The sequence below is a fragment of the Macaca nemestrina genome, chromosome 10 (assembly GCF_043159975.1).
Source record: "Macaca nemestrina isolate mMacNem1 chromosome 10, mMacNem.hap1, whole genome shotgun sequence".
In the NCBI taxonomy this organism is placed as follows: Eukaryota; Metazoa; Chordata; class Mammalia; order Primates; family Cercopithecidae; genus Macaca; species Macaca nemestrina.
The window spans coordinates 33,340,205-33,359,426 of NC_092134.1; the positions used below are offsets into that span (position 1 = coordinate 33,340,205).

Genomic DNA, 19,222 nt, shown 5'->3' on the forward strand with positions numbered 1-19,222 from the left:
AGTTATTCAACTATTCAGTGCCTCAGTTTCCTCATCTGTAAAATGGAGATAATGATAATAATAGCTGTCTCATAATGAAGATTAAATGAGTAAACATATATAAAATGCAACTGTGTCTAGAACGTAGTATTAGTTACAATGATAACTCTGATGGTGGCAGCTGCTCTTTCTTTCCAGAACCCTCGTTTAGGGTCATTGCTTTTTTGTTGCTAAAATTTCTTGTTCATTTTTCTCCTGACCCTTTCACCACCTGACATACCTATACACCATCTACCTATATTGCTCAACTAGTCTGAAGGGTCCCTCTGCCTTGCAACTGGGTTCAGTTTTCTGTATCTTAACATTTAAAAAAATCTTGATAAATTTCTAGGAAAATCTCATTGATTTTCAACTGAAATACTTATAAGCTGGACATGTAGTAATATGATACTCCTAGTAACTTATCTGGGAATTGGTCTAGGTCCATCCTCACAACCCATGATAATGTTTCAAAAAGATACTTTTATATCTTAGGGCCAGAATCTTCTCATTTTCTTTCCAAAAGAAGCAACGATTTGTAATTACATGGAAAATAAAATGAAACTTAATTTGGGAAAACTTTCTATAAATCTTTTGTTACCAAGAATTTACCTTCTCATCTGTCTTGGAAAGCCAGTCTATTAAAAGTCTGTTATAATTGTTACTGATCTCTCTCATTAATAAATGTCTAAAGATGTGATGCACAGTGCAGACATTACTGTCCATCTGGACCCAGGAGGGCCTCTGACAAACATGGCTAAATCATTTATCATTTTTGGAAGTTGGCATATATGATTTAGGGAAATGTTGGACTTTTTCTATTAAAGTGATAAAAATAAAAAAATATTTTTGTTTCAATGAACCCTAGATACTTTTATCAAATATAAAATTCCATTAGGTATACTTATTAAAATGGACAAATTTTAACTTATGTTTTCAAAGCATTGCAGGTTTTAAATTACTGTGTTAAGATTTTGATAACAAACTGAATTTCTGAAAATGTCCCTTTTTAAAAATCTTTGTCTTAAACAGAACAATGAAAATGAAACTGCCCTGCACTGTGCAGCTCAATATGGACACTCAGAAGTAGTTGCTGTTCTCCTAGAAGAGCTCACTGACCCTACCATTAGGAATAGCAAGCTGGAAACACCTTTGGACTTGGCGGCACTCTACGGACGGCTTAGAGTGGTAAAAATGATCATCAGTGCACATCCTAACTTAATGAGCTGCAACACTCGCAAGCACACGCCACTTCACCTTGCTGCACGCAATGGCCACAAAGCAGTCGTGCAGGTGCTGCTGGAGGCAGGAATGGATGTGAGCTGTCAAGTGAGTCTGCTTTTAGCTATGCTTTAAAAGTGATGATGCTGTTGCTTGGCCTTGGGATTCAAATGTGAAAACCTGTATGGAGAAATCTTTTAATCAAATTGTTCACAAGTATTTTTGTAACTACTAAATTCAAGGTACTATACCACCTACTTTTGGGAAATAGGAAGAGCTACAAGGCATAATCTCTAACCTCATTCTAATTTGAGGGCTATATACATGAGAAGTTAGTAGATGGCAGTTGTGTGTGGTATCATTAGTAATTGTTTCCTTTGTCCCAGTATCTAGCACACAGCCTAACATACCATAGGAATCCAGTCAGAGTTTAATGAATGAATGGATCAAAATTCACTTTAACATTGTTGAGTATGTACTTTGTGTTGAGCATGTTGACACATTTAGAATTCAATTCTCACAGCTGTCCTGTGGGATTGAGAACTATTAAATTTCAGTGAAGAGATGAGGAATCAGATTCAAAGATTTAAGAAATTTGCCTAAGGACGCATAGTTGATAAAACTGGAATGTGAATTTGGACTTACTGATTAAAGTCCAGGCCTCTTTCCACTGTAATGTACTGTCTATACATAACTGATGGAGGAATGATCACTATGCCTAAGGGCAATCAGAAAAAAAAATGGAAAAGATGTGATTTGAGGTGAGCTTTGGAGGAAGAATAGGATTTGGATAAGTTTTGTTTTTCCACAAGAATGGTCAACCTACTTTATAAAGTTTAATTTAATTTAATTTAATATATTTTATTATTGTTATTATTTTTGAGACAGAGTCTTGCTCTGTTGCCCTGGCTAGAGTGCAGTGGTGGGTGGCGTGATGTCAGCTCACTGTAGCCTCCACCTCCTGGGCTCAAGTGATCCTCCTGCCTCAGCCTCCCCAGTAGCTGGTGGGACTGCTGGTACATACCACCATGCCCAGCTAAGTTTTGTATTTTTTGTAGAGATGAGGTCTTGCTCTGTTGCTCAGGCTGGTCTTGAACTCCTGGGATCAAGCAGTCCTTCCACCTTGGTATCCCCAAGTGCTGGGATTATAGGCGTGGGCTACTTGGCCTGGCCACAACCTATTTTTGGTATCCTGTCTTAAGTTAGTACCAACTCCAGGGTAAGTCTTTGTGGGTTTTTTTTGGCCGTTTCCTCCTTTCATGGTTATTTCTTGGCTTCTAAGTTAATGGCAGCATTCTTATCTTCCAGAGACTTTTTTGCTTTCTGTCATATTGTGACTTCCCCTTATTAGTAAGCCATTGATGTGAAACAAACTATCCCAAAACTTAATAGCCTAACACAATTATCGGGGGAACCAGCCCCCAATATTTCAACATAGGTTCTTTTCTATTTTCCCTAAGTGTCAGCCAGTCTGAGAAATAAAGAGAAAGAGTACAAAGAGATAAATTTTACAGCTGGGCCTCTGGGGGTGGCATCACATATTGGAAGGTTCCATGATGCCCCTTGAGCTGCAAAACCAGCAAGCTTTTATTAGGGATTTCAAAAGGAGAGGGGGGTACGAACAAGGAGTGAGTCACAAAGATCACATGCTTGAGAGGGCAATAAAAGATCACAAGGGCAGAGAGGCAGAGCAAGATCACAAGGCCAGGGCAAAATTAGAATTACTGATGAGGTTCCATGTCCCGCTGGGCAAGCATTGTCATCGATAAACATCTTAACAGGAAACAGGGTTCGAGAGCAACAACCGGTCTGACTAGAATTCGCCAGGCAGGAATTTTCTAATCCTAGCAAGCCTGAGGGCGCTGCAGGAGACCAGGGCGTGTTTCATACTTTTATCTTCAACTGCGTAAGACAGACACTCCCAGAGTGGCCATTTAGAGGCCTCCCCCTGGGAATGCATTCATTTCCCAGGGTTATTCCTTGCTGGGAAAAGAATTCAGCAATATTTCTCCTATTTGCTTTCTGCAAAAAGAGAAATATGACTCTGTTCTGCCTGGCCTGGCAGGCAGTCAGACCTTATGGTTATCTCCCTTGTTCCGTGAAAATCACTGTTATCCTGTTCCTTTTTAGGATGCCCAGATTTCATATTGTTCAAACACACATGTTTTACAAACAATTTGTGCAGTTAATGCAATCATCACAGGGTCCTGAGGAGACATACATCCTCAGCTTATGAAGATGATGGGATTAAGAGATTAAAGTAAAGACACATAGGAAATTGTAAGAGTATTGATTGGGGAAGTGATAAACGTCCAGGAAATCTTCACAATTTATGTTCAGAGATTGCAGTAAAGACAGGTGTGAGAAATTATAAAAATATTTGGGGACCTAATAAATGTCCATGAAATCTTCACAATTTATTTTCTTCTGCCATGGCTTCAGCCGGTCCCTCTGTTTGGGGTCCCTGACTTCCCGCAACACACAATAACTCTTTATTTAACTTATAATTCTGTGATTGACAATTTAGTCTAAGCTCAACTGATGGTTCTTCTGGTCTTGGCTGGGTTCTCTTGTGTGTGAAATCAACTGCAAGTCAGTTATGTATTTCTGTTTCAGAGGCTGGCTGGATGTTGTCTAGGGTGATAGGTGAGACTACCACTTGTCTGTCATAATTCGGCAGCTCAGCCTGGGCTCCTTCACATGGCATGCATGGTTCTGAGAGAGAGAACAGAATTGTACAAGGCTTCTTGAGGCCTAGGCTTGGAACTAGCACACCTTCACTTCTGCCATGTTGCTTGGCTGAAGCAAGTCATAAAGGCAACCCATATTCAAGGAGTGGGAAAATAGAGTCTACCTCTGGATTAGAAGAGGGTGTGAATTGTAAAAGGGTGTGAACACCCAGAGGGACTAAATGTGGCAAATTCTGCAAATAATTTACACACTCCAGGTGGAATACATGCTCACAAATGGGGTTATTTTTCCTAGGAATTGTTCAGAGATTGAATCCTGTATTTCCAGAGTTTTCTTTATTGAATTTAGAAAAATCTCAGGCCTTCCAATCTCAGATTTAAGGCTAGCACCCTGAACCTAAGATCTTTTCTCAATTTCTTATTTATTCAACTTTGGCAGCCTCTCAAAAAAGCATAGGATTTTTTTCTAACAGTCATATTAATAAGGAAAAACAGTTTTTCTCCTCAAAATGGTATTGAAAATAAGTAGGTATGCTTACTATTGTAGGTGACTCACAAAGTTATTTTCCTAAAAACTGTTTAATGATAAACTAGATGTTTATTGTATAAATGTTGAATTTCTCTAATCTAGATGTACTGCTTTCACACTTCTGTAATATTTTTAAATTTGATTGCACAGACTGCAATATAACCAAGGACTTTCACTCTGACTGAGGTCAGTAAACCTCTTGGCATCCCTGACCAAGATCTTTTCATGTTTTGTACTAGATGACCAGAAGGGAAAGAGTTTAAATTCAATTTTATAAATATATACAATGTGTCCTTTTTTTCTGCACAACACTATATTTTGTGCTTTTGGAGAATAAAATATCAAAACTATCTCTGCCCCACACTTAGTGGAGGAGACAAAAAATTTGCAAGAATAACTTCCATCCATGATATATAATAAATGCTGAAACAAAGAGCTATGGATCTACGGGTGAGAAAAATATGGATTTTAAGAGGAAGAACATGAGAAGTCATTGATAGAAGTGACATTTGGAGAGGACCTTGAAAGTCCAACAGGACTTTGAATTTTAGGTGGCATTTAGCTTCCATATGTGCATTATTTGGCTAAAGAGTGTTTTAAAATATTGAATTTGAGTGCTTTTAGATGGGGTAAATGCTTTCCAAGGCTCCGACCTCATTCTACCATTTTATATCATTGCCAGTGTCATTTCTTTAGATTTTCTGCTTGGTCCTCACCACATTTGGATTTGTTACTCACATATCAGAGGAAAGGCAGACAATATGTTTAGATCACTTTGAACACCTAATCAGAAGCATCAGGGGTGATGTCTAAGATGGGCAACTTTTGTGTTGCTATAACCTCTTTCATTGACACTCATTCTAAGAGTTCTAGGAAGTAGAACTGACATCTTTCTATTTAGCCTTAGTTGATATTTTGCTTTTGTTATTGTTGCTTTTTTCATAGAAAACATGTTTTGTTTTTTTTTTTGTCTCATTGCCTTTTTTTGGGGGGGGGATGAATATTTAATTTTATTACTCAAATTCATTGTTACCAAGTTTTCCCCATCAGACTCAGTGCAAAATTTTTTAATATCAAGTAGGTTTGTTGATATTCTCACTGGCTGAGAGTGAACAATGTAGCTAGTAACCTTAAATTGTTTCAGTAGATTTAATATTCATTAAACTGCTTTAACTAACCTGTTGGGAATTAGCAGTATTAAAAGTAATCCCATTTGGTAAATTATAGTATTGTACTTTTAGACTTCAATGACATTCAACTTATTATGACTAAATCTTTAAAATTTATAGATTTTTTTAAGGATCTTGTCCTTTCCTAGCAATTGCATGTGATTTGATTTTATTTTACTTTTTTTTTTAAAGTCAGGGTCCTACTCTGCTACCTAGGCTGGAGTGCAGTGGTGCAGTCATGCTCACTTCAGCCTAGAACTCCCAAGCTCAAGTGATCCTCCAGCTTCAGCCTCCTGAATAAGTGGGACTATAGGCATGTGCTGATGTGCTCGGCTAATTTTTTTAGTTTTTGTAGAGAAAAGGTCTCACTATGTTGCCCAGGTTGGTCTTGAACTCCTGGACTCAACTGATCTTCCTTTCTTGATCTTCCAAAGTGCTGGGATTACAAATTTGAGCCAGTGCACCCAGCCTACATATGTTTTTAAATGCAGTATTGATGTTAGCATTTGCTCTAGAGGTTTATTTTCTGCATCATTACTCTCTGAGTAATTTTAAATTATAACACATATTTAAAATACTAAGTAATACTTTGGGCAAATTTCATATCATATTTACTTATAAACCCTTTAGTCTTTAAATATTTTTAGTAAAGAGAATCAGTCAAAGTAAGATATTAAGAAAGTAGGGTTGAATGGGCAATTTTCTCTTGAAGTTAGCAATTATTTTTATGGATTTTGAACTTGATTTTGGGTTGCCAGGTAGCGATAGTGCCATATCATGCTAGTGCTTTCATTGTGTGAGTTTCTTATAAGTTTCTCTCGTCAAAACTTGAAAAGTTAAAGAACTAGTACAACCTTAAGCCAATTAGACTTTATGTGACTACTAAAGTAAAATGACAGAAAGTTAATAATAAAGAGTACAAGTTTCCATGCTAAGACCTGTTAAGATGCAAAACTGAATTAGATACAGTTTTTGCTCTCAAAGGCTTATAGTGGCACCAGAAATAAGATATGTGCATAAGCAAGAATTATCCATTATAATCCATTTACTCTCTGATTTCCCTAGATGATAATTTCACGACATCTCTCTTGCAACACTTCAACACCTCCTTCTCTATCATCCCTCTCTGATCATGATACTGCTTTTATTTCACTGAGGAAACCACAAGCAATCACAAATTTCCACCAGCACATCTGCCAGCGTACCTGTGTCTGCTTTCCTCCCTGGTGCTTTAAATGAACCTTTTAGGTTTGTATCTATGGCTAATTCCTCTCTACTTATTCATTGGATCCTATCCTTTCTTGTCTACTTGGGAACTCTGACAAATATTTTGTCTTTAATATCATAAGTTTTTTCTTTCTCAACTGTACTATTTCCATAAGGATGCAAAGATATAGTATTTCTCATCTTTTAAAAACTCTCTTGATCTCACATTTCCTTCTCCTTACCATCCCCTTTCTCTGACCCCTTTATAGCAATGTATTTGGAAAGGCTTGTTTTTACTCATTGTTCACAATTCCTTTCCTCCATTCTCTCTTGAAGCCACTCTAACTCCCTCACTCTTTTAAAAGTCCTTGTTTTTGCCTTTGTCAAGTTGTCTAATGACTGACATACTTTTAGATCCAACAGTCAATTCCTGCTTCTCCTCTTACTTGATTCATCATTAGCACTGACAAAGTCAATATCTGTCTCTTCTTTGAACCACTGTTTTCTTTTGACCTCTGAGATACCACTGTCTTTTGGTTTTCATTTAGTTCACTGGTGACTTCTTGAAGAAGCTGGGGGAAGTATGTTTGATGCTGTAAGTTAGCCTGGGGATCTCTGCTCCACGTGTCTATTATCTTCCTCCTGGGACTAGGCAGGGGGGCATTGACTGTACACAAGAGAGTAAACTCAACCATGCAAGCACAGTTTCGGCCTCTGCTTGCATCATGTTGGTTACCATCCATTGGCTAAATCAGGTCGCAAAACCAAGCCTCAAATAAAGAGGTAGAGAAATATCCTCAACTTATATAAGTGGAAAGAACTGCAAAGTCATATGGCAAAGAGCATATAAAAGGAGAGGCCAATAATGTAATCTATCATGTCACTATTCCATAGTTAACTGCCCTCATCTTCTTGCTTTCTAAGCATCAGAGTGTCCCAGGGCTTAGTACTCAAACATCTTTTCTTCTCTGTCTATACCTACTTCCTCATTGACCTCATCCAATCTCTTGGGTTCCAATATCATCTTTATCTGATAATTACCAAGTCTATTTCTTCATCTCAGACTCCACCCTAACTCTCAATTTGTGTATGTAATTGCCTAATGGACGTATCTATCAGATGACTAATAGGCTTCTGAAACTCAGCATTTCCAAAGCTGAAAATGTAGCATCTGTACCCCTTTCTTCAAAAATTTCCATATCACCTGGTCTTTCCCATTTTGTCAAAAGGCGGTGCCATCCTTCTAGTTGTTTGACCCAGAATTTTACAGTTTCTTTCAGATTTTACATTCAGTTCTTCAGCAATCCTAGTGGTTCTGTGCTCAAACTGTATCTAGAATTTCACTACTTTACATTATCTTCAAGATTAACACCGTAGTCCAAGACCTAATCATCTCTTGCCTCCTGATAGTTTTCCTCCCTTTTTTTTTTTTTTTGGCTTCTGTATTGTCTGCTTAGGTTGCCACAGCAAAATATTATAGACTGAGTGGCTTAAGCAACGGAAATTTATTTTCTCACAGTTCTGGAGGCTAGGAAGTCCAAGATCAAGTTCCGGCCAGTTCAGTTCCTGGGCGAGGGCTCTCTTCCTGGCTTGTTAGATGGCTGCCTTCTTGTTACGTCCTCACATGGCCTTTCTTCTGTGCATGAATGGAGAGAGAGTTCTCTGATGTTTCCTCTTTCTCTTATAAGGACACCAGTTCCATTGGATTAGGGCCACACCCTTATGACCTGATTTAACCTTAACTACTTCCAGAAAGGCCATATATCCAAATACAATCACACTGGAGGTTAGGGCCTTAGCATGTGAGTTTTGGGGTACACAGATACAGTCCATAACATACTCCCTTCAGTCTATTTTCAGCCAAACAGCCAGAAGTGATCCCATTCAGTCAGGTAATTTCATTTTCCTGCTCAAAAACACTTCTATTGGTTTTCCATTTCACTCAGAGCAAAAGCCAGAGTCCTTATAGTGTCTGATACAGTTTTATATTACTTAGTTTCACTGTCTTTCTAAAGCTACCACCTACTCTTCTTTGCCCTTCTTCACTTAGCTTCATCCACAGTGACCTTGTTGTTCTTGTTGGGACACATTATGTACACTCCTACCTCCAGGCCTCTGCCTTACTAACCCTTATGCCTTTCTTCCCCCTACTTTCCTCAGGTGTCTTCTCCAATGTCACCTTAGTAGGGAGGCCTTTCTTTACTTATCTTACTCACTACCTAAGCAACTCCCTTTCTTTCACTTTTAACGGAACCCTGGCTTCCCTGTCAGGATACCCTAGCCTCTCCTGCCTTCTCATGCCATGCTACCAGGCACTATGCTCCAAGAGGAAGAAAATTTGTTTCCTGCTCTCATGGAGTTATAGACTAGTAGGGATGACAGAAGATAAGCACATAAACCACATAAAAATGACAAATTGCAGCGAGTGCTATAATGGAAACAAATTGGGTGCTGTGATTGAAACGGAAGGGTCAGAGAGGTCTCTCTGGATGTGCTCCTTAAATGGGGCTAATTTTCTAAGAGGCTAGCCTCAGAGGAGTAAGAGATGAAGCCTGAGATAGAATGGCTTACAAGAAACAGAATGTAGGGAGAGAGAAGAGGCTGATTAAAGAATATTCAGGGAGTTTCCGGAAAAAGAGGTCTGTAAAGAAGCAGTTATGAGGGGAATGCCAAGACAGCACAATTTCATGTAATCAATTCATTTATCATATATTTATTGAGTGCCTACTATGTGCCAGAGGATACAGCAGGAACGAAACTAGGCAAAAATTGTGCCTAAAAGAGGGAAGATGACTCTTCATAAAGTGTGGAATAAAGAAAAGTAAGATAGGGGATAGAAGCTTGAAGTGAAAGCAGGTTCACGGGAAGTTTCTTTGGTTGTTTGTTTTGTTTTTAAATAGTAGAACGGTATATATGTTTATGGAGAAAGATTGCCTTGAAGATGCAAGAGGCAGAGATGATCAAAATTCAAGAAGAAACAGAAAGTGGTAGAATAAAGAGCACAAGTGGAGAATTAGTGTTAATGAAGAGAAGGATAATTCCTTTGATATGAAGTGAAGGAAGAGAGAATGAGTAAAGACCAAGACTTGAAGTCCCCAGTTTAATAGAGGGAGGTTTCTTCTTTTGAATAGGAACAATGGTATTCTTAATTATTTGAAGACATGCCTTATTTCTCTCATGCCATTTTCCTCCCAGTTTAAACATCCTTATAACCTTTATTCTTGACACGATGTTTTTCTGGGTCCTTTATTCTTTGGCACTCTCTTCTCTGGACACATTGTATTCTGTCATTGGTCCTAAAAGTTAGATACCCACAGTTGAACCTACTCCTCTAGATATGATCTAGCTAATGCAAAAGAACTGCTGCCTTCCAACTTGTTCAGACATCATATGTTTGTTGACAAATGCTAAGTTGAGTTGTTATCTTTTAAGATTTTTTTTTTTTCATTCCAAGAGGTGCCCACATGGCTAAGTACCAAACAGGGTACTAGGGAATTTTACTTCTGAGTTAAATGCCATTCTAGTTGTTTTTTCTTCATCTCCAGTATTCACCAGTTGTCACAGTAGTTGTGGGTCTTGCTTCTCACAGTTTTATGCTATCTGTGCTATTTTCTATACTGATCGTCACCACAATCTTTATTGCTTTATTGCTTATCATCAGTGTTATCTTTATTTTCTCCTTAAATCAGGAATTGGTCTTCCTTTATCTCGTCATTCTCTTTTGCAGGCTTCAGGAGGATTATGGTTGGAGTGCTAAATTTGGAAGGGGGAACCAGTGCAGCTAAGCTCTGACATCTTTGCCTCCCTTTTCCATCTGCTGTTTTGGCACTCTGGTAGAATAGATAACCTAAAAACGACTTTAAAACAACCTAAAATGACTTTAAAACCTAAGTTTTGGATAAAATATAACAAACATCCCTTTAAATGCACAACTGAGCTTCCATGGAAGTCACAGAAATATATAACGCCAAAAAGAAGGGAAACTGAAACCCAGGGCTGTAAACATGAACGTCATCTTCTCTCCCTTTTTCCTGCGACTTATCTTGTTTTTCTCAGCTTTGGTGCTACCGAGGCTTGACTTTAATAGACGTTTCTAATCAATGAGAGAATTTCTTTTGCTTTCATCAACAATTCAGTTATTGATGTTAACATATATATCATTTCAGTACTTTTTGCACAGCTGTTTTCATCACTGTGTTCAGAAGTTTGTCTTTTTTCCCCCATAAAAGGTGCTGAGATGTTATGAGTGCTTTATGTGTGGTTACTGGATAAGTTTTGAAATGTCACTGTGTTATAAACTGCATGATTATCTATTTTGGAAATTTTGTTTGTTTAAAATGATTACTTTAAATAAAATGGAGAATTTCGATCCGTAAGAAAAGCAGGACTGAAATCTCCAGGGATAGGAGCCGTTGGGTTCACGTAGTTGAATGTTGTTTTTTTGTAGACTTTCTACTTTCTTATAAAATGTTTTGGACTAAATATTTCACAAGAATAGAATTTTTCAAGGTCTGGCCGGTTATGGGTTGTAGATTTGGGGCAGAATGCTGGGATGTACAGAATAGTGCTCATTTTAATGAGAATATTAGACAATTAGACACGGACTCTGTCTAGGGTGTGATAAGCCACAGGGCACTTTTTTTTTTTTTTTAATCTTACTTTACACCTTGGCAAAATATTCTTAAATTTTTCTGATCTCTGATGAAAAGAAAGAAATTATTACATAATTAATCTATATTTTGAAAAGTCCATGGGTTTGACATATTTAAATTCTGTACACTATGTGATAACATTGTGATAGCAGTAAATAGTTCTTGGTACCACTGTTTACCTTAGAATTATGAGACCAATCCATTCCATTTGACAGTTCTCGTGTTCTCTTACCAAAGAAGCTAATTACAACAACCTTGAATTTGTAAAAACGGATTCATTTTTACAGGCTAAAAATATGTTTATCATCTACTAACCTTTTCTATTTTTATTGAAGAATTCTGTGTCTTCTTATTGTATGAAAACATTAGTTCTACTTAACATAGCATTTTTATCTTGGAATAATGTAAAGGATATACATGTATGTAATTAATATTAACATAATTGAGGTTACTTTTAAAAATAGGTTTTCTAATTGCTTTTTTAATAGAAATATTATTGATAATACTTGTCATTACTTTATAGTTTAATAAAACACTTAAAAAATCTTATTTGTTGTATGTTTATCTTATTTAACCTTCCTAATAACTGTATTAGGTTTTTAAAATTTGTGTTTTATTTTTAATTTTTCCCACACAACATGGATGTATCTGTTAGGTTTTTAATATTTTTCTCATAGGATATATGAATTTTCAGAGATATAAAGTGATTTTCCCAAGCTATTAAAAGCCAAACTGCCACTGAAACCCAGGTTTGCTACATCTGCTTTTTGCAGAAAGAGATTTGTTGATTTATGGTGGAGATTATGTATTTTCATTGTCTGGAATATAATAGTTCCCCCCACCCCCTGCCACCCATCCAACCTTTATCTGAGGTTTAGTTTTCTGTAGTTTCAGATGCTTGCAGTCAACCACGGTCTGAAAACATTAAATGGACAATTATAGAAATAAACAACTTATAAGTTTTAAATTGCATGCTATTCTGAGTAGCATGATGAAACCTCTCACCATCGTACTTTGTCCTGCCTGGGACATGAATCATCCCTTTGTCCAGCATCTCTGTGCTGTAGACACTACTCGCCTATTGGTAGCCCTCTTGGTTATCAGATCGACTGTTCTGGTATTGCACTGCTTGGGTTCAAGTCACCCATATTTTACTTAATAATGGCCCCAAAGCACAAGAGTAGTGATGCTGACAATTTGAATATTCCAAAGAGAAGCTGTGAAGTGCTTCCTCTAAGTGAAAAGGTGGAAGTTCTTGACCTACTAAAGAAAAGAAAAACTTGTACGCAGAGGTTGCTAAGATCTATGGTAAGAATGAATCCTCTCTCTGAAGTTGAGAAGAAAGAAAAAGAAATTTGTACTAGTTTTGCTGTTGCGCCTCAAACTGCAGAAGTTACAGCTATAGTGCACAGTAAGTGCTTAGTTAAGATGGAAAAGGCCTTATATTTGTTGATGGAAGACATGAACAGAAATGAATTCTGATGGATGACATTCGGGTTCAGCACTATCCTTGGTCTTAGACATCCACTGGGATGCTTGGAATATATTCCCTGTATATAAGGTGGGACCCTTTCAGTGTCTACAGTGTGCATCATCCTTTATCAAAGTACCTGGGAAACCAAATCAGTGCCGAAAGTAGACACTACTATATTTTTAAATATTTGTTTAGATTTAGCCTCATATTAACTGTTCTCTTTATTTATCATTACTTCTTGCATCTCAGTTCCTTTTCTGAATTATATCCTATAGAAGTTCTTTCAGTAAGAGCCTTAAGTAACCATTCATTTTTAGTCTGTCTGAAAATGTTTTTATTTTACTCTCATTCTTAGAAGGTAGTTTGGCTGAATGTAGAATGCTAGGTTGATAGTTTTTTTTCTCTTGTCACATGAAGGCATTATACTTTCTTCTGACTATATTTTTGTTGAGAAGTCAGCTATTGATATAATTATTACTTCTTTTTAGGCATTTTTTTCCCTCAGGGTGTTTTAAAGTTATTATCTTAGTAGTTTTGTAGTTTTACTGTGATATGTCCAGGATGTATTCTTTTCATTTATCTTTCTTGCTGGTCCTGGAACTTAGTGTCTTATTAATTACGTAAAGTTCTTAGCCACTGACTATTATTTACCTCTATCTTCTTCTTCTAAAACTCTGATTAGACATATATTGAATCCTCTTATTTTATTCCGTCTTTCATATTTTCTATCTCATATTTCTTTTTTACCTTCTTTGCTTATTTGTTTCTGTAACCATTTAAAAAATTTTAAATGTAAAATTTTTGTGGGTACATAGTAGGTGTGTGTATTTATGGGGTACATGAGATATTTTGGTACACGTATGCAATGTACAATAATTACATCATGGGAAATTGAGTATCCATCCCCTCAAGCATTTATCTTTTGTGTTACAAACAATTTTATTGTTTTATTTTTAAATGTACAGTTGAATACTTATTGATCATAGTGCCCCTGTGTGCTATCAAATACTAGGTCTTATTCATTCTTTCTATTTTTTGTACCATTTAACCATTCCCACCTCCCTCTAACCTCTGTGCTCCCATTACCCTTCCCAGCCTCTGGTAACCATCCTTCTTTCTCTATGAGTTCAATTGTTTTGATTTTTAGATCCCACAAACAACTGAGAACATGTGATGTTTGTGTGTCTGAGCCTGGCTTATTTCACTTAATGTAATGATTTCCAGTTCCATCCATGTTGTTGCAAATGACAGAATCTTATTCTTTTTGTGTGGCTGTATAGTACTCCAAGAAAATGTGTGTGTGTGTGTGTATACCACATTTTCTTTATCCTTTCTTCTGTTGATGGACACTTAGATTGCTTCCAAATCTTGGCTATTGTGAAGAGTGCCACAACAAACATGAGATTGTAAATATCTCTTCAAAATACTGATTTCCTTTCTTTGGGGTAGGTATCCAGCAGTGGGATTGCTGGATCATTTGGTAGCTCTATTTTTAGTTTCTTGAGGAACCTCCAAACTGTTCTTCATAGTGGTTGTACTAATTTACATTCCCACCTACAGTATATGAGGATTCCCTTGTTTTCATATCCTCACCAGCATTTGTTATTGCTTAACATTTGGATAAAAGCCATTTTAACTGGGGTGAGGTGACATTTCATTGTAGTTTTAATTTGCATTTCTCTGATGATCAATGATGCTGAGCACCTTTTCATATAGCTGTTTGCCATTTGTGTGTCTTCTTTTGAGAAATGTCTATTCAAATGTTTTGCCAGTATTTCAATTGGATTACTAGATGTTTTCCTATAAAGTTTTTTTGTTCCTTATATATTCTGGTTATTAATCCCTTGTCAGATGAGTAGTTTGCAAATATTTTCTCCCATTCTGTGGGTTGTCTCTTCACTTTGTTGATTGTTTCTTTTGCTGTGCAGAAGCTTTTTAACTTAATATGATCCCATTTGTCCATTTTTACTTTGGTTCTTTGTGCTTGTGGAGTATTACTCAAGAAATCTTTGCTGAGACTAATGTCCTGGAGATTTTTCTCAAAGTTTTTCTGTAGTAGTTTCAGAGTTTGAAGTCTTAGATTTAAATCTTTAATCCATTTTGATTTGAGTTTTGTATATTGTGAGAGGTAGGAGTCTAGTTTCATTGTTCTGCATATGGATATTCAGTTTTACCAGCACCATTTATTGAGACTGTCTTTTTACCAGTGTATGTTCTTGGCTCTTTTGTCAAAAATGAGTTCACTGTAGGTGTGTGGATTTTTTTCTAGATTTTCTATTTTGTTCCATTGGTCTATGTGTCTGATTTTATGCCAGTACCATTCTGATTTGGTTACTATAGCTCTGTAGTATAATTTGAAGTCACGTAATATTATTCCTTCAGTTTTATTCTTTTTGATCAGGTCTGCTTTGGCTATTCTGGGTCTTTGGTGATTCTGTATAAATATTGGGATTGTTTTTCCATTCTGTGAAAAATGTCATTGGTATTTTGATAGGTATTGCCTTGAATCTGTAGATTGCTTTGGTTAGTTTGGACATTTTAACAATATTGATTCTTCCAGTTCATGAACATGGAATATCTTTCCATTTTTGGTGTCCTCTTCAATCTCTTTCATCAGTATTTTACAGTTTTCATTGTAGAGATTTTTCACTTCTTTGATTAATTCCTAGGTGTTTAGTTTTATGTGTGGCTACTGTAAATGGGATTTTAAAAATTTTCTTTTTCGCATTGTTTACTGTTGGCATATAGAAATGCTGCTGATTTTTGTATGTTAATTTTGTATCCTGCAACATTGCTACATTTGTTTATCAGTTCTAATAGTTTTTCAGTGGAGTCTTTAGGTTTTTCCAAATACAAGATTGTATTATCTGCAAACAAGGATAATTTGACTTCTTCCTTTCCAATTTGGATGCCCTTTATGTCTTTCTCTTGTTTAATTGCTCTAGCTAGGATTTCCAGTTCTATTTTGAGTAACAGTGGTGAAAGTGGGCATTCTTGTTGTATTCCAGATCTTAGAGGAAAGGCTTTTGGTTTTCCCCCATGCAGTATGGTACTAGCCGTGAGTCTGTCATAGATGGCTTTTATTACATTGAGGTGTTTTGAGTATTTTTTTTTAATTAGGAAGGGATGTTGGACTTCATCAAATATGTTTTCAGTGTTAGTTGAAATGATCATGTTTTTTGTCCTTCATTCTGTTGATACAGAGTATCACATTGATTGATTTGCATATGTTGAACCATCCTTGCATCACAGGGATAAATCCTACTTTGTTGTTGAATTTGGTTTGCTTATGTTTTGTTAAGGATTTTTACATCAATAGCAATTAGAGATATTGGTCTATAGTTTTCTTTTTTTGATGTGTCTTTGGGTTTAGTATCTGATTAATACTGGTCTTGTAGAATGGGTTTGTAAGTATTCCATCTTCCTCTGTTTTTCAGAACAGTTTGAGTAGGATTGGTATTAGTGTTTTAAATGTTTGGTAGAATTCATCAGCAGAGTCATCTGTCCTGCAGTTTTCTTTACTGGGAGACTTTTTATTATGGCTTCGATCTTGTTACTTGTTATTGATCTGTTCAGGCTTTGGAATTCTTAATGGTTCAATTTTAGTAGGTTGTATGTATCTAGGAATTTATCCATTTCTTCTAGATTTTTCAGTTTGTTGGTATACAGTTGTTCATATCAGCCACTAATGGATCCTTTGAATTTCTGTGATATTAGTTGTAATGTCTCCTTTTTCATTTCTGATTTCATTTATTTGGGTCTTCTCTCTTGTCTTAGTCTGGCTAAAGGATTGTCAATTGTGTTCTTTTAAAAACAAGAACTTTTTGTTTCATTGATATGTTGTCTTTTTTTTAATCATTTCAAATTCATTTATGTCTACTCTGATCCTTATTATTTCCTTTCTTCTCTTAATTTTGCATTCAGCTTACCCTTGCTTTTTAAATTCTTTAAGATGCATTATTAGATTATTTGAAGTTTTTCCTCCTTTTTGATGTAGGCACTGATGGCTATAAAGTTTCCTCTTAGTACTGCTTTTGCTGTATCCCATAGGTTTTGGTATGCTGTGTTTCCATGATCTTATTTCAAGGAATTTTAAAATTTTCTTTCTAATTTCTTCATTGACCCACTTATTCAGGAGCATATTGTTTAATTTTCATCTGTTCGTATAGTTTCCAAAATTTCTCTTGTTATTGATTTATAGTTTTATTCCACTGTGGTCAGGGATGATGCTTGATATTTTTTCATTTTTAAAAAATGTTTAAAAATTTGTTTTGTGACCTAACACATAGTCTGTCCTTGAGAATGATCCATGTGCTGAGGAGAAGAATGTGTATTTTGCAGCCATCAGATAAAATGTTCTATTTTTTCTAAAGTGCAGATTAAGGCCAATGTTTATTTGCTGGTTTTCTGTCTGGAAAATCTATCCAATGCTGAAAGTGGGGAGTTGAAGTCTCCAGCTATTATTGTATGTAGGTCTATCTTTCTCTTTAGCACTAATCATATTTGCTTTATATATCTGGGTACTCCAGTGTTTGGTGCATATATATTTACAATTGTAATATCCTCTTGCTGAATTGACCCCTTTGTCATTATATAATGACCTTCTTTGTCTTTTCCTACAATTTTTGTCTTAAAATCTATTTTGCCTAATATACGTATAGCTACTCCTGCGGTTTTTTGGTTTTTGTTGACATGGAGTATCTTTTTACATCCATTTATTTTTAATCTGTGTATATCCTTACAGGTAACATGTACTTCCTGAGGGCATCAGATCATTGGGTTTTGTTTTTTCATCTATTCAGCCACTCTGTGTCTTTTGATTGGAGAGTTTACTCCATATACATTTAATGTTATCGTTGATAAGTAAGGACTTACTCCTGTCATTTTGTTATTTTTCTCTCTCTCTTTTCTTGGCAGTCTGTTCTTCCTTCTTTCCTTTCCTCCTGTCTTCCTTTTCATGAAGGTGATTTTCTTTGGCAGTAGGCTTTAATTTCATGCTTTTTAATTTTTTTTGTGTACCCATTGTATGTTTTTTTATTTGAAGCTACCATGAGGCTTGCAAATACTGCCTTATAGCCCATTACTTTAAACTGATGACAACACTGATTGCATAAACTAACAAACAAACACAGAAAAAGAAAACTAATAAAAACTATACACTTTAACTTTGTCACCCAACTTTTTAACTTTTTGTTGTTTCTCTTTATGTCTTTTTGTTGTTTCTCTTATGTCTTTCAAGACACACATTCTCTGTGTCTTGAAAATTTGTTGTAGTCATTATTAATTTTTGGTTCATTGTTTAATGTTTCTACTTAAGATAAAAGTAGTTTTCAAACCATCATTACAGTGTTATTCAGGGTTTTCTGTGGCCTATTACCAATGAGTTTTGCACCTTCAAATGATTTCTTATTGCTTATTAACATCCTTTTCTTTCAGATTGAAGAACTCCCTTTAGCATTTCTTGTAAGACAGCTCTGGTGTTGATGAAATCTCTCAGATTTTGCTCGTCTGGGAAGGTCTTTATTTCTCTTTCATGCTTGAAGGATATTTTTGCCAGATATACCATTTTAGGGTAAAAGTTTTCTTCTTTCAGCACTTTAAATATGTCATGCCACTCTCCTGACCTGTAAGATTTCCATTGAAAAGTCTGCTGCCAGATATATTGGAGCTCCATTGTATGTTATTTGTTTATTTTCTCTTACTGCTTTTAGGATTATTTATTTATCTTTGACCTTTGGGAGTTTGATTCTTAAATGCCTTGAAGTAGTCTTCTTTGGTTTAAATCTGCTTGGTGCTCTATAACCTTCTTGTCCTTGAATGTTAATATCTTTCTTTAGGTTTGGGAAGTTCTCCAATATTATCCCTTTGAATAAACCTTATACCCCTAACTCTTTCTCAACCTCCTCTTTAAGGCCGGTAACTTTTAGATTTGCCCTTTTGAGACTGTTTTCTAGATCTTGAAAGCAGGTTTCATTGCTTTGTATTCTTTTTTTATTTTCTCTTCTCTTTTTTTATTTTCTCTCTTCTGAGAAGAGAGAATCTCTTCTCAGATTCTCGTTTTCAGACAAGATCGGGCGCATTCAGGGTGGTATGGCCACAGACTCTGAGTGTGTTTTCAAATACCCGTCTTCAAGCTCATTAATTTTTTCTTCTGGACTAATTCTGCTCTTAAGAGACTCTAATGCATTCTTCATTACATCAATTGCAATTTTCAACTCTAGAATTTTTGCTTGATTTTTTAAAATTATTTCATTCTCTTTGTT

General features: G+C 35.9%; 1 protein-coding gene across 13 annotated transcripts in view; it reads left to right on the plus strand.

The window, feature by feature from the left end:
• Nucleotides 1–19,222, plus strand: part of LOC105463367 (ankyrin repeat and sterile alpha motif domain containing 1B) — a 1,291,052-nt gene that overhangs the window by 191,206 nt on the left and 1,080,624 nt on the right. For all 13 annotated transcript variants that reach the window (XM_071072455.1, XM_071072454.1, XM_071072448.1 and 10 more), the window contains exon 4: nt 1,051–1,347. In XM_071072455.1, the coding sequence (XP_070928556.1) occupies nt 1,051–1,347 (297 nt within the window). The remainder of the gene's footprint in view (nt 1–1,050; nt 1,348–19,222) is intronic.